The sequence below is a fragment of the Mesocricetus auratus genome, unplaced genomic scaffold (assembly GCF_017639785.1).
Source record: "Mesocricetus auratus isolate SY011 unplaced genomic scaffold, BCM_Maur_2.0 Super-Scaffold_100003, whole genome shotgun sequence".
NCBI lineage: Eukaryota > Metazoa > Chordata > Mammalia > Rodentia > Cricetidae > Mesocricetus > Mesocricetus auratus.
The window spans coordinates 14,777,325-14,793,762 of NW_024429188.1; the positions used below are offsets into that span (position 1 = coordinate 14,777,325).

General features: G+C 43.6%; 1 protein-coding gene across 2 annotated transcripts in view; it reads right to left on the reverse strand.

Annotated features, from left to right (window-relative positions):
• Gpm6b (glycoprotein M6B) overlaps positions 1-14,633 on the reverse strand; it is a 145,112-nt gene extending 130,479 nt beyond the window's left edge. The window contains exon 1 of one of the 2 annotated variants that reach the window (XM_040744050.1): positions 14,312-14,633. In XM_040744050.1, coding sequence (XP_040599984.1) covers positions 14,312-14,315 — 4 coding nt within the window. In that variant the 5' untranslated portion in view covers positions 14,316-14,633. The remainder of the gene's footprint in view (positions 1-14,311) is intronic. The other variant, XM_005074191.3, reaches the window with a different exon arrangement.
• Positions 14,634-16,438: the final 1,805 nt, after the last annotated feature.

The window sequence follows — 16,438 nt, forward strand, 5'->3', positions numbered from 1 at the left end:
GTCTTCACTACCCATGAGACACCCTATTTTTATTTTTGGTTGTGAGTCTAGCCTTTAATGGCTGAGCCATCTCCAGCCCAGCACCCTATTTTTAAAGAGGCTGGTGGATCTCTAAGTTTGAGGTCAGCCTGGCCTATACAGTGAGTTCCAGGACAGCCACGGCTACACAGAGAAAGCCTGTCACCAACCCCCACCCTCCAATAATAAAATGAAATAAAAATTTAAAAATCACATTCTCAAAGTTATTTTTTTAGGAAAATTACATTTGTGGTTTCTGTTGCCCTTGAAATAAATAAATAAGTAAAAGCTTGAGGTCTTGTTGGAGAATACAAGTATTTCTATGAAGTGATGGGTAGCAGTCACACATGTCATCTCATTTGATGGCTGAATAAGCTGCTTTCTGAAATAAAGCAAGCCCGTGCTACAGGCCAACTGCTGCCCTCCTCTTCACAGGGTACATAGCTAGGTAAAATAGTTTAGGAGAAGTGTTCCATTAAATTACTTAGGGAAACTAGGTAATCTTGAATGGACCATGAAATTTTCTTTTTTTTTTCACAAGCAACATCACTGAACTTGGAAGTAACACTTGAACATTGCTGATATATAATGGAAAATTACCTTTTTTTCCTTTCTCTTCCAACTGGGAATTACCAAGTCTCCTGCCTCCATCTATCAAGTGCGGAGACCTGCAGGCATGTGTCACCATACACGCAGCTTTCTTGTTTGTTTCTTTTTATTTGTTTGTTTGTTTTATTTATTTTGAGACAACATCATGGTATGTGGCCCAGGTTGGCCTCATACTTGCAGTGAACCTCCTGCCTCTGTTTCTCAAGTAAAAAAAAATGTCTATTATATGGAAGGCTATGTATGGAGGTCAGAAGAAAACTTTGTGGAGTTGGTTCTTTTCTTCTACCTTTAAGTGGGTTCTGGGGGATTAAACTCAGGTTGCCAGGCTTGGGTGGCAAGCACTTTTATCCACTGAACCATCCTGCTAGCCTCACAAGTTATTACTATTTAGCTGAAACCTTATGCTGTTTTTTTTCTAATTTGTGTTACTTCCACAAAGAACTCCTGGTCATAACAATATAGTATGAGAATCCAAATCAGCTTTTCTACTGAGAAGGAACTCTAGTGGGCAATGGAGAATATCCAGCAACTATAGCGGCTTGTTTTACAATTTCTCCAGGAGTCCATGAATTTGGAGCCACACTTCAAAAGTTAAAGTGTCATTTCCATAAAATCACAGCATTCATCATCTTGTGATAAAGGGATCTTGTTTAGGACCCCAGATACCCTAAAGATGGGCCTCAAATTCCTGTCTTTATACAGAATACAAGACAGAAGGAAAGGGTTTAGGTTGAATGTAGAAAATTTCCTTCTACTGAAGATGGTTGTACACCAAGGAGCCATTCAAATTAATTTCAAAGGTTGGGAGTAGTGGCACATGCCTTTAAACTCAGTACTCTGGAGGCTGAGGCACGCATATCTCGGTAATTCTGAGGTCCGCCTGTTCTACAAAGTAAGTTCTCTGTCTTGAAACAAAAACAAAAACAACTTTCAAAGCTAGGCATGGTAGTACCCATGTATAATCCCAGCATTTAGGAGGCAAAGGCAGAAGATCAAGAGTTCAACACCAGGGGATAGAAAGATGGCTCAGTGGTTGGAAGCATTGGTTGCTTTTCCAGAGGACCCAGGTTCAATTCCCAGCACCCACATAGCCACTCACAAACTGTCTGTAACTCCAGTTCCAGTGTTTTCAACTCTCTCACACAGACATGCAGGCTAAACACTAATGCACATAAAAACAAACATTTAAAAAAAGAGTTCAAGACCAGACATAGCTGAATATCAAACTCCAGAACAGCCTGGGCTAAATGAGACTGTCTCAAAATCTCTGAAGATACAACCAGCATGTTGGTCAGAACATTTACTACAACCCCAACTCAAAAGCCTGTTCAGGGATGTTTGTGGACCATGAAAAGCCAATTTCCAAAGCAAAGACCAAGAATAGCTCAGAAAAGAAGAGCTAAAAGAAGAACTTCTGTGAGATTGCCAGGCTTATTTAAATGAATATAACCAAGGCTGTTTATATTAGCACACAGACACACTCACACATATGTAATATAAATGCATAAAATATAAAACCAACACAAGAGGATGAGTTAAACTCTGAGTGATTTCTATATATATTATATAAAATGAAACACTTTAGCATAATTCTATACCAAAAAACGTCCTGATGGAGAAAAAGGACTAAAGGGCTGGGGAGTGTTTGATATGTAAGCATTAGAGCCTGAGTTAAAATCCCCAGCAGACACATAACAAGCTAGCATGAGCTGGTGGGCTGGAGAGATGGCTCAGTTATTAAGAGTACTTACTGTTCTTACAGAGGACCTGGGATTAGCTCCCTGCATCCATATGGTGGTTCTTTGTGTAACTCCAGTTCCAGGAGTTGCCAATTCCCTCTTTTGACTTCTGAGAGTACCTGGTTCATATGTAATGCGCATACACTCACACAGACACATAAAAGTAAATAAATCTTTAAAAAAAAAACCTCAGGCATAGTATGGACATATGGAACTCTGATGCAGAGGTAAGGAGGGGTGTGGCAGAGATTGCCTGGGCCCAACCCCCTTCCCCAGTAAGAAAGATCTTGCCTCGGGGAAAAAGTGATAGATGTCTCTCCTCTGATCTCTGTGTGCTCATGCACACATCCATACACATAAGCACACACACACACACACACACACACACACACACACACACACACACACACAGGCAACAGAGACAAATAAAGACTGAAAAGTTCAAAGTATAACTTGGTAAAACCATTAAAAGAAATAACAGAGGAAAAGGAAAGCATTTTTTTCTGACCTTAGGAACAAGACTGATTTTTAAGTAATACAAGGATAAAAAACAGAAATGATAAAGTAGTGAAAGGGAACATTGATCACTGAGACTTTCTGACAATTTGAAGACTCAGTACAGTGTGACATGTTTGGCAAAGTTAAAGGTGGGTCACACACAGGAAAAACTCACATTGACCACATCCTTTCTAACGATTAGGATCTAAAACATAAGTGAAGACAAACGAGGACATACTTGGAAGACAAAACCCAAGTAGCCAAGACACTAGCCCACAGTTTTAAACTCTCTAGGGAAATTCAACATAAAAATCATTACATACCATTCATACCTACCAGATTTTGAAAAATGAAACAATATAATTACACCAAAGCTGAAGACACTGAGAAGCTAAAATTCTCACATGCTCCTCATGGAAGAATATATGGGAGTCATCACTTTGAAAACCATGATGACATGATAAAAATTGGGACAATAAAGTATCCATTGTGCTGACCACATCTTTATTGAGGTCAAGAAGATAAAACTTCTCACTGAGGGAAAGCAGGCAGATTATAGCTGTGTATGACCAAATAACACCCAAAGAAGTCATTTGTCAAAGATAATTCTGTATCTATTTGTGTATTTCAGGATGAAAATCAGAAATCATCACAGTCCTTCGAACCTTTTTCCAACCTTGTACTCTATTTACTGTCAGTTTCTGAGGAATTATGGCTGATTCAGACACATCCTAAAACTCCATCTTATTCAGGAAGCTCATTGGAGTGAGGCCCTGGCCTCTATTACAGCTTTATATCCTGAAGCCAGAAAAGCATCCATATTGATCATTTCCTGAATGATCTAACCTAACAGTGACAGCTTCCTCCATGCCTAGCACCTCACCATGTACTTTCCCTCTCAGAAGCACACACGGAGATGTATTATTGTCCTAATCTCTTCAGTGCCATCATGTTTGCACATGTAAACAGTCTATCTCTCTTCAAGTGTTTTTCCACATTCTCTCATGGCTGCTGTGGTGGGGTCTTTCACCTAAAATAAGAGTTACAAACTCATGCTTCATACCTTGTCTACTAAATTTCTATAGACAAAGGCTTTTTTTTTCATAAATGCCTATAACCATAATGATTTAGAAGCATGCCTGTCTTCTAGACAGAAAACATCCCTGGGTTTTAAAATAATGTTGTTAATGTTGAGCAAAAGCTGTCAGCATTTATACTCTACAATTCAATTGATATAAAATGTAAAACCAAGTAAAACCATACCGCTGGAAACTAGTGATTACCTTTGGTAGGGATGACAGAAAGGCTCCTCGACAGAAGCTTCTGCAAGGGCTCCTAATTCTTCTTTTTCTTCCCCTTCCTCTTCCTCCTTCCCTTCCCCTCTTCTGTCTTGAGACAAGGTTCTGCTATGTAGCCCTGGCTGTCCTGGAACTCACCATGTAGTCCAGGCTGGCATCAAACTCACAGAGATCCTCTTACCTCTGCCTCTAAAGAGCTGAGATCAAGGACACCACCGCACTTGGCCTTTTTTTCCAGTGGTGAGGACAGAGCCCACGGCCTCACACATGCTGGGTAAGTACTCAGTCACTGAGATATATGCCCAGGCCTGTGTTCTGCGCTTGGAAAAACATATTGAACTCGTATACTTATGTTGGCTATCTTATGCCAACAAATTTCAAACGAGTTTGTAATATTCATGCCTCTTACAAAACATCAAACAGTATTTATGACAAGCCTTCATTATGTAATAGGGCTCCAAAGAGTTTTCAGTAATCCAGTATAGTAGTTTTGCAAAATGGCTGTAATTCACACACACTTGCTCTGGATTCTATTTTACTTCCCATGGAAAATGTGAGAACATGCTGAGTGCGGAAATGAAGGGGGCAATATGAAATAATAGGCTGCATCAAATAAAGTTATCTGAAATGCTTGCATTACTTTGCTAATTATGCCACCATTCTTAGCTCACTGTGTGAAGGAACAGATGCCTGAATTCAAGCTCCCACTTGAAAACCCACCATTGATAACAGTCGGGGAGAGGTTGTAAAAGCCACACTTCTCCACCTAAAACAGTAACCTGCTGTACATAAATAAAATAAAATAACAGAATTTCTAAGCTCCTTCCAATTTTCACTTTTGATATGCCTTCTGTATTTTTGAAAACATCTGTGTGAACTGTGATCAGTTCTCTGGGGAAACAATGACTTACAGTCTCCACGGGGGTGGGTTAAGACTGGAGAATAGGAAGGAAGACTCAGTGGCTACAGAGAAGGATCTCTGAATAAGGAGGGGGAAGTCAGTCTTTTTTCCAACTCTTGAACTTTGGAAACATAATGAAGACACAGCCATGCACCCTAAGGACAGCCTTAAGTCCTTAAGCTGGCTAGATTTGATTCTAGCTAAGGGGATGAAGTCTAAATTTGGTAAGGCCATTGTGGTAATTAAGGGTGTGATTAGCTCCTTCATGTCTTTCCACTTATTGGAAACAGGGAAGAATGATGTCAACAACTTTACTAAGCAAAACAAACTTCAGAGATTGAGCCCTTTGAGTGAGAAAGTGCACTATGCATTAGACAAAGTAACCAAGGCAAAACAGGCATCCTGTTCCAGCAGAGGGGGAGGACAGGGTGTCACAATATTGAGATGGCTTACAGTGCCATTTTATTTCAAGGGATGCATGAATCACATGGTGTGCCAAACTCCCAATTGCAGTATAATCCTTTCTGGTGATGTTAGAAAAAAATGAAAACAAAATGCAACTTTCTTAAGCTGGGGGCGGGAATCAAGCCTTCCTCCTGGAAAGAGGGGACCTTTATAACTAGAGATCCCCTGATTTGCAGATGTGTTTGCAGATGTGTTCAACCAAGTCCTCAATGAGGCCAGGGCTCTGATTTTTTGATATTGTGATGCACAAACGTTTTCTGTAGCCACCTACTTTTTGAGACAAGATTTCATGTAGTCTAGGTTGGCCTCAAAATTTCTATGTAGCCAAAGGTGACTTTGAAGTGATCTTCCAGCCTCTACCTCCCCAGTGCTGGGATTATATGCATATGCTATCATCATTAGGTACTGAGGATTGAACCTAGGGCTTCCTGTATATGAGAGCTATACTCTACCAACTGAGCTGCATCTCTACTCCCTTCTTACTCTTAAACCATTCTCAGTATGGCCCTATACCCAGCCCCTATTCCATCAAGGTTAGCTGACAACATTTGGGGGACATTTGGTTGTCATAATTCAGAGAGTGTCACAGCATATAGTGAATAGAGGTCAGGGATGCTGGTAAGCATCCTACAATGCACCAGTGGGGATGGGGCACAAGAGGGCAATGATGGGTGAATATGATCAAATCACACACACACACACATGAAAATGCCATAATGAAGCCCATTATTATACATAATTAACACATGTCAATTTGAAAACCTTGAAAGGGCAAAAAGCAAAGGAGAAGGGTAGCTAAATGCTTAGTTCCTGTGATGTCAGTGTACCAAGAGAGGGCATAGAAGCTCCTCGTGTCTTCTCCCATACTTTACCCTGTGTGCCTCTCCAGCTATATGCTCTACAAAATCCTTCATAACAAGTCAGCAGACATGTTGAAAAATAACAGTCACCAAATAAATAGACAAGGATGGTGTTCTATTTCAATCCCAAATGATGAAGGAGCCACATCAAAGTTACTTCTTATCTCTTACCATCCCAGGAAACTAATATTTTGTTCTGTGGCTTGAAAGGATGATCAGATCATAGATTTGCAGGATTATATGTGCCCATTTATAATAAACTAAAATGTATCACACCCATCTGGCTCTCTGTCAGCCCACCAAGTCTTTTTTCTTTATTTGATTTTTTTATTATTCGTGTATTTTATGCATATGACTGCTCTGTCTTCATGCACACCAGAAGAAGGAATTTGATCTCATTACAGATGGCTGTGAGCCACCATGAACTTGCTGGGAATCAAACTCAGGTCCTCTGGGAGAACAAACAAGTACCTATGACCGCTGAGTCATCTCTCCAGTGCCCTGAATATTTTTTTTCATTTTTCGGGGGACAGAGTTTCTCTGTGTAGCTTTGGAGCCTGTCCTGGAACTCACTCTGTAGACCAGGCTGGCCTCAAACTCACTAAGATCTTCCTGCCTCTGCCTCCTGAGGGCTGGGATTAAAGGCGCACACCACCACCGCCCCGTCAAATTTTTATTACATTTATTTATCATGTTTGTGTGTGCATGTGCACACTATGCTGTGTATGCAGGTGGTCAGTCCTCAAACCTTCAGCATGTGGGTCCTGGAGAGCAAACTCAGATTTCCAGGCTTGGTGGCAAGCCCCTGCATCTGCTAAGCCATCTTACCCGGAATCTTGTTTTCTATTCTCCCCCACACTATTCCCTGATATGTCCAGTTACTTTCTTTTGGATACCACTGATGAGCCTTGCTCACTCCTACCTCGCCTGCATGGCTAGCCCCATCCTTTCCATCCTTCCTCTCAGCATGCCTGCAGTGCAAGCTCCCACTAGACCTTCAGAGAGGAAACGGGTCTCAGTCTTCTCAAAACTCTGTCTATGCATTTATTTGGAATTTTACAACCTCTACTTCCCAAGTAGATGGGGTTACAGACCATGATCACCAGTACTGTTAGGTGGAAGCCCTACTGGCATCCATCCATATCCCAAAAGGTTGGGATGTTGGGGATCTCCAGCTCGGGGCCCCATTCCATGATCAGGTCTCACTCCTCTCATTCCAAAGCCTCCCCTCAAAAAGCTCACCAAGGGTCAGCTTCCTTCCCAAGGACTGCTTAGGACCACGTCTATAGGCTATTTAAGATCTGGTAGCCATATTTGCCACGTGATTCCTCTCCTGCCCTCCTGAGGGTCACCCAGGAGTGCTTTGCTCTGTTCATTAAACCTGGATTTATTAATTTGGTTTGATTGGCTTATTACATCAGTGACGGCAGATATCCAATAACTGGGGATTTAAAACTTATCAAGTACAGTTATGTTGCAATTACCCAACTGATGACTATGGCCCCAAAATACAATAGAAGTGCTCCTTTAAAAAATAATTTATTTATCTTTATTTTATGTGAATTAGTGTTTCACCCACATATATGTCTGTGTGAAGATGTCAGATCCCTTGGGACAGGAGTTACAGACAGTGGTGAGCTGCCATGTGGGTGCTGGGAATTGAACCTGGGTCCCCTGGAAGAACAGCCAGGGCTCTGAACTGCTGAGCAATCTCTCCAGCATCATTCACCCAGCCCACTCACTTCACTGCCTTGTATGATGGTTTATATTTTCATCTTGACAAGATCTTGACTGACCTAGGAGGCATGCCCCCCCCCAGGCATAGCTGTATGATGATAGGATTAGGATAGCCACTGTACATATCTGTGAAGGAATAGCTAAGATTAAGTTAACTGAGGTGATAAGACCCACCTTACCTGTAAGTGCATCATTCCATAAAAAGGAAAGTGAGCTTAGTACCAGCATCCCTCATCCTGTCTCCTGTGACTGGACTGGACTGTGATCAGCAGCTTTGAACACCTGTTGCCATGGGTTCTTTACCATACGGATTGTACCTTCAAACTGTGAGCTAAATAAACCCTTTGTCAAGTTGTCAGGCCATTTTTATCACAGCATTGAGACAAAGTAACAAAAACACCTTGAATCCTCTTTTCTTTTTCTAAACCATACTTAACTGCTGTCCACAATTAGAATCTTCTCTGGAGTATTACTTCTCTCATCAGTTTGTGTACTTAAGAAGAGTTCTTTGTCTTGGTTCCAAAAGGTATTCATAACAGTTACGTTTGTTATCATGATTATGCAAATTAATTCAATAGTGCATAAACTAATGAAATATGAGTCCAAAAGAAAGTTCTGTTTCTTTTCAAACCTGATCCACTGCTTTGCAAAGTCTTATCCAAAATGAGTCACTTGGACAATAGTTGCCAAAATAATTCATGGCAATAAACGGGTAAAGTTTTATGGGGAGTGGGGTGGGTAATATGAAAGGCTTCTGCACACAGACTGAATTTGAGCACCTTTATGTCTCATTTTACTTTACAAGTATCTCAAACTGGCCATTAGAAACCAATGATGGGCTATGGCTCATGTATGGGAAATGTCAAGGAACCCCAATCCCAATCAGGATTTCTTGGTCAAAGAAAGGCCTTGACTCTCCAACAATGCCTCAGCCTATTAATGCCTAAGGATAATTACAACATTTAGGAGACAGAAACAGCACTTTATAGGATTTGCCACTTTGGCATTTTCAATAAAGCATCCAACTGCTTGATCCCGGATGTAACTGTCCTCTAAAAAGCCCTGGGGAAGCCAAGTGGTTTGGCCAACAGCTACTGCTAGAGCAAAAATATAGTAAAGAATCAATTACTTCTTGTTTGCCACAAACAATCCTCAGTGGACTTGGTCTGAGGGTTACTCAGAATTTTAGCTTGTTTTGAAAAGAGCCTCTCTGAGGCCCCGGGTGGGCTCCTTACTCGACATTTAGTTTCAGGGGGAGGCTGCCTAGCACATGCTGGGACCATATCCTGCCCAGTTATGCATGAGGACACCACTCTTTTGTCTCCAATGGCATCCGAATTCCTGAGCCAACTTCCAGAACTAAATGTTGTGTGGAAGGGTCTTCAGGGTGCTGCTTTCTTTTGGGGCACAGCCTGGGTGTGGGGGTCAGGAAAAGCTCTGTAAAGACAAGGGGGCAGACACCAAAGCTGGAAGTGTTAAAGAAGGCATCCTTAGGGTTCCCTCCACCCGCTGCCTTGGAGAACAGCCATCATCCTGTAGGCGGGCGCATGGAAGGTGCCAGCATTTTACCCAACTGGCTGCTGCCTTCACAGAACCAAACAGTTTTTAAACAATTAGGGAGCTGTTTGCTCCTGTTTTTCCAGCATAACATTACTCTCTCATGTTTGTCCCCTAAATCACATACTTGTAGATCTGTAAAGATTTAAGGAAGTAATTTTACAGACTCTTTTTTCTAGTAAACTGAGGTTGAAGAGTGAGAATCGTGTGTCTTGATCATACAGTAGTGAGGGTAAGCTGGGGCATGGACCAGGTGCCCGACTTTCCCAGACTTTTCTCTATTTTTTTGACTTTAAACCACCGTCAGCAGAAGCAGCAGTGCTGGTGTGACTTTTAGAAATGTCACCAAGGCTGTTCCCAGGCTGCTTGAGTCAGGGCACTTTCCTTTCACCAAGATCTCCAGATGATTTGTAACGCCATTATTAAATTTAAAAACAGCGTGTTGTGTGTGAGAGAGAGAGAAGGAGAGAGGGTGGGGGGAGAGAGGAAGGGCACCCATTTGCCATGATGTGCATGTGAAAGCCAGAGGACAACTTTCTAGAGCAGGTTGTGTCCTTCCATCTTGTGGAGGCAACGTCTCCCTTGTTGTTTCTGCCTTGCTGTGCATTCTAACCTAGCTGGCTCCTGAGCTCCTGGGCAATTTTTCTCTCTTCACTTCCCATCTTAAAGTAAAAATTCTCGGATTCAGATGGACACCACGGAATCCAGTTTTGGGGTTTTTTTTGTTTTGTTTTGTTTTGTTTTTAATGTGGGATCTGGGATTAAATTTAGGTTGTTAGACTTGTATAGCAAACTCTTTCATCAGCCCAGTAGAGCCATCTCAGTGGCCTTGGATTCTCTTGTAACTCTTATCTACTGTGTGTGTGTGTGTGTGTGTGTGTGTGTGTGTGTGTGTGTGTGTGTAAGTTCATTTGCTTGTCCCAATGTGCATGTACATGCCAGAGGATAGCTTTTGGGAATCAGTTCTCTCTTTCAAGTTAGGTTGGCCAGCTTTCACAGCAAGCACTTTTACAAGCTAAGTCATCTCACTGGCCTTTTTTTTTGAGACAGGGTCTGATGTAGGCCAGGCTGGCCTCAAACTAGGTGTGTAACCAAAGATGACTGTGAATCCCCTAATCCTCCAGCCTCTATCTCCTAAGCACTGAGGTATCAGCTGTGAGGCACCATGTGTAACTTTTTTTATTTATTATGTATACAGCATTCTCCTTGCATATATGCCTGCAGGCCATACAGGGTACCAGATCTCATTACAGATGGTTGTGAGCCACCATGTGGTTGCTGGGAATTGAACTCAGGACCTCTGGAAGAGCAGTCAGTGCTCTTAACCTCTGAGCCATCTCTCCAGCCCCCACCATGTGTAACTTAAATGAATACTTTTAAATAATAGTGAAATGATTTCATTTCATAATCATAAGAAATTCTTGCCAACTGGGTGTGGAGGTCTTTGGTCCCAGATATTCGAGAAGCGGAGACAGGAGTATCAGTTGAACCCATGAGTTTGAAAAAAGCCTAGGCAACATAACAAGAACCTGTCTTAAACTAAGACACATTCTCATAGTGTAAAATGGGTCAAACAATTATTTCCATCCACGTTTTGTGACATCGGATCTCTTCACCTACCCTTAAAGTCACAGACAGCTAATGAAATAATGTCAGCATTTCTCTCTAGATACATGAGCCATATTCCACAAAGGACTTCTGAGAATGTATTGCATTGAATTTGCTTAATTACTCTGCCTTCAAGCCTATGGGCAGAAAAACAAAATCAAAATTTTGTTGACCAAATGGGTTCCCATCAGATACAACAGAGTAATAGGGAGATGACATGCTGTGCCATGTGGAACCCTTCCCCTTCAGCGGGAGAGATAATTAGTCTCAGTACACTTATTTAGGTACCATTATTTACCATTTCTTGTCATTGTGCCAAATAGCTCAAGCTACTGACTAGTCCAATACAGTTCAAATATTAATTGGCTCATTTCATTTATGTGAAATATCGGAAAGAGCTAAATCCATAGAGATAGAAAGTAGGTTAGTGGTTGCTAGGGTTGGAGGGAGGAGAGAATGAAGAGTGTTAATGGGCACAGGTTTGGTTGGGGGTGAAGATAGGAGCATTAGTTAGACAACTCTGTATCAAAACCTGCTGCCTTGCACTCTTAAGATGTGTGAATTGTATGTGAATGGTAGCTAAACCAGAGCAGAAAAGAGAATCAATAAAAACTCATTTTCTTTGAAGATGCATCAAAAGATAGAATTGTATATCCACCCAGTGCTCTTTATCATGTTTTTTTCTTTTAAAGTTTTATTCTTTCTTCTTCTTTAAAAACAGTTCAGAGTGCAAACCCAAAGGAGCTTGTATTTGTACAAATTTCATTTAGTTTTTTCAGTGAAGTAACTGATGTCAGGTTAAGAAGGGAATTGTGTAAAAGAATCAACGGAATGGGCCAATGGTCAGAAATTTCCCAGCATTAACTCATTTGAATTAGTGCATTCACAAGGGTACATTCAGTAATTAACAACATCTGGAAAAATAAAGCCAGTTCATGGCCCTGTAGTGCATTTACTGGGAATGTAAAGGAAGTCAGTATGTTTCCTTTCTGGCATGAAGGGAACTTGCTTTTTCACGTAAACTACAAGACTAAAACCAAGGCTACTGCCAGAAGCAATGAAGTATGCACAAATTAACACAAATTGGCAACTGCAGTGTAGAACCAATAATTGTCCAAGACACAAAGTACTTCCTTGAGAGCAGGCTTTTGGCTTGGATATTTGTTTCATGAGAACCTCAGTGCCTTTCCATGCCCACTTAGAAACACCCCCAATAAAGACCAGAGTACTTCAAACACCACTGTGCAGACGGTGCTAGCTAGTGTGCTCATTTGTCACTCAAATCCAACATCTGGATCTCAATGTCTGGAGTTCAAACACCAGGAAGAACTCCATTTCAGGGAAATGTGTGCTTTCCTCTATCCTGCCGGTCTGGGAAACTGCAATTATCTTGGAGAGCAATAGTTGCTAAAGCAGCTCCAAACTGCCCCACAGTCCTCAGCTGACTTTCATGTATGAACCTCATTTAAAAGGGTGACTGAGGTGGTGGCTAACGCTTACAGGAGGACTTTGAAAGAATCAAGAACCAAAGTTACATGCCACTCCGTTCTCCTTCTAGAAGAATCTTATCCTAGCTTGCATCTAACTTTTTGAGATGAAATTTTTTCTTTCATATTTTGATCATTGTATATTTTTAAAGTGTTTAAATGTAAAGTTATTTCAGGTTTCTTTTTTTTTTCTTTTGGTTTTTATGAGACAGGTTTTCTCTGTATTGTTTTCGAGGCTGTCGGTCCAGCCCAGCCTCGAACTCACAGAGATCCGCCTGCCTCTGCCTCCTGAGTGCTGGGATTAAAGGCATGCGCCACCGCCTCCCGGCACAGGTTTCTTTTTTAAATGGAAAACGATATGTCCTCCTTACTGTCTCTTCCCCAATATTTAATCAGTAAAAAATAAAAAAGATCACTTCCCCACCCCCACACACTCAGAGTGCAGTGGCAGGAGCTTGCTTGTGATTCCCAAGCCCTGGCTGTCAACCTTCAGCGCTTAAGTTCACTGCTTTTCACATTAGGAACGTTTCCGAGGGTCCCTTCTTAGTCCTCGTGGCGCTGTGGCTGGAGCTGTCATTAGAGAACGATAATGAAGCAGAGAGAAAACCCTTTCTCAGACATAGCTCTGAGAGCAGCGGCATGAGGATTATTTCCAAGGAGCTCTTGAGTTTCCCTCCCCGTGGTGCCAGTTTAAGGACATGTTGCTGACAGAAGCATTTGGGGTGTTAAGAAGTGACAGAACGGATTCTCCCGCCACTTAACACCCACCTCCGGGCAGGTGAAAGATGGTCACTTCCCTGAACAGAGTCTTTCACTGTTGAGAGTCGTTCCCCAACTGCACTGGAACCCCCCTCTCACTGGCTCCACCTGCTCAGGGGTCCCACTTAGGCAGTTGAAAGAGGGGACAAAGAGAGACTCTCGGTATGCCCCATCCTGTTTCTTCCCATCCCCTCCCACTTCGCTAGTTTCAAAGGTCTGGGTTCTGAGAAAGGAGCTTTCTTGGAAGATCCCGGATTTAGGGGATACAGATATGTTTCTGTGGGCTTCAGGAAAATTGGTGGACCGCAGGGCTACACAAGACTGGATTCAGGGCTGGGAGCTCGGGTGACAGGGAGATCATCCCAGGAAATGGGCAAGAAGCCACTTTTTACCAACCCCTTGAAATGAAGCAGGGGCCCGCAGTCCGGGACTCGCTGCCCGACCCCACCCCCCTCCACCCCTCGCAGGGCCCAGCTCTCTAGCTCCCGCGCTTGGCACGCGCCAGGGTACAGTGTGGGTGCAGCTGGAGTGACGACGTCCCCGCGGATGGGGCAGGGAGGAGCACCTGGGCATTGCGGACACCTGCGCAGTGCTCCTCCCACCTCCAGCCTCGGTTCCTCTCCCGCACCGGTCTGGACTGGGTCACCCAGGTGGCTCAGGTAGCACCACCTGAGCTGGGGGTAGGGCGGGGCGCGTCCCTCTGAGAGGCGGGGACGCGAGGCCGTGGCGGTGGTGGTGGCCGTGGCTGTGGCATGGGGCCAGCGCGATCACTTACCCATGGTTGGAGACTGGCGGGAGGGGTGTGGGCTCCGGGCGATTGGGCTCCCCCGGGACGCACGAAAGCCGGTGGCACAAGTTTGCAGGTCTGGCTGGCACGTGCGCGGGGCCGGGCTCCGGGCTGGCTGCGCTGGGCTGCGCTGGGCTGGCCGCTTGGCTCTTCGCTCTTGGCCGGGGTGGGAGCGCCGCGCAGCTCCGCCTGCACTGGGGGCCGGCCGTGCCGAGAGGGGCCCTGACGTCAGCGCCGGGGGCTTTGTGCGCCCGGAGCGAGGGCCAGGCTGGGGGCAGTGGCCGCGCCCGCGCTGTTGCCAAGCCCGCAGCTTTCACTGCTCCCCTGGAGCGAGGGGCATGGAAACCGGAGAAACAAGAGGGGGTGATGCAGAAAGAGGGGAGCGGATTCTAGTATCTTGGGGGCGTGAATCTATGCTCCAGATGAAAACTAGTAGAGTGGGTGGGGGGGGGGGTTGAGGTCTTAGCCACAACCCGTTGTACAAATAAAGAAACTGAGGATGGGGACACTGCTCCAAGGATACCCTTGGGCTGAGCTGCCTCAACCCACACCACACTCCTGACAGCTTTTGCACAGTTAACAAGCTGCAGGTGGTGACTTAATCGGGCCTCAATCCTAGTGGCGTTTTAGAATCACCTAGTTCACCAAGGCATCTGTGGGTGGGTTCCAGACTTAGGGCTTTCACACCACTCAGGGAGATTCATCATGTTCATACAAGACCTCATGCAGACCACCAACTGGAGTTGCCTGTGGGTAACATGTGACTTACTTAGAAGAGCTCAGGTGACACCCACTAGTCTTGGGTGGAATCAGATTTGGAGGTGTCCATAGTTAGTCAGCTGTCTAGATCTCTGGAAGGCCTCCCTGGTAGGCTTCCACAGATTGGGCCAGCCAAAGCAGGTTCCAGCTGTTCAGGACTTGTGCTTGAGCCTTTAAGCGAATTAATGGTTTAGCATCACCGGGCGTTTAAATTCTTCCTGCTTCTTTAGAAAGAGAAGAATCTTCCTGTCAACAGAAGTATTAGAAAAGCCCTAAGACCCTGGCAGTTCCTGAAGCCGATGTTCGCCAGGAATATTTTATGTTGTGTTCCTTTATGGTTTTGGAACTACGGCGTGATACTTGAACAGAGGGTTATGTAAACAGTAACACTAGATAGTGCATTTAAGGGACATTTAAGCCAGAAGAGAGAGGCTTTGGGATTGAGAAAGGGAGGAGGAAGCAAACATTTCATCTATTGAAATTTATTGGATTAGGAAAGATTTTATCAAGGCAGAGCTCTAGAAAGCCTAATAATATTTTATATAAAAGGACAGAGATTTGTGCTAGTCGGATCACTGGCTCATTTTCACAATCCCACGGGAACAATCACTCCTACCCTATCTTCATGTGGTAATAAAGCCGCGGGGATCTCACAGGTTTCAGTTTTCCTATTACTGGAGTAATCCCTTTGAATGAATCCTGAGTGCACCCTTGTGCAGGAAGCCAGCCGCAGGTGACTACCTGAGGCTGCCTGTGAAGAATAGAAAGTCCAAGGTGGTCTGGGTGAAGACAAGAGGAATTCATGTCAAGTCTTGGTTTTTGGAAGAGCCCTTTGATTGGTTTCTCCATCTCAACTGATTCCTAGGAAACAGCAAAAACCCCAGAATGGGATTTGGGCATTCAAAATCAAAAATAGCATGTTTATGGCTTCCATGAGCTACTTGAGGACCAAGAACTGGAAAAATTTTCTACACTGAGATGATAGTCAACCCTTTTGCTCTGCTACCATCATTGTCTAGACATATTGGATTTTTTTAACCACAGAAGAGAAAGAACAGTTGTCTAAATAGTAGAGGTAGTCACAATGGGATGCTGTGATTAAAAAGGGAAGTCACATTTTAATAGTGACTTTCCATCACTTTGCAAGTGTGGGGATTGATTTCACCAAGCAATTGACCCCAAAAGTCTAAGAAAATCTTGGGAAATCAGAGTGCAGAAGATGGGCTAACCAGCATATTTGAATTCCCTACTAAATACTTTCTTAAAATAAAACGAATGCTCTCAAGTTAAGCAACCAAAGTCTTCATAAATTAAAGCAAGAACCACTGCAGGTGGGTGAGTAAATTGGGCAAGGCT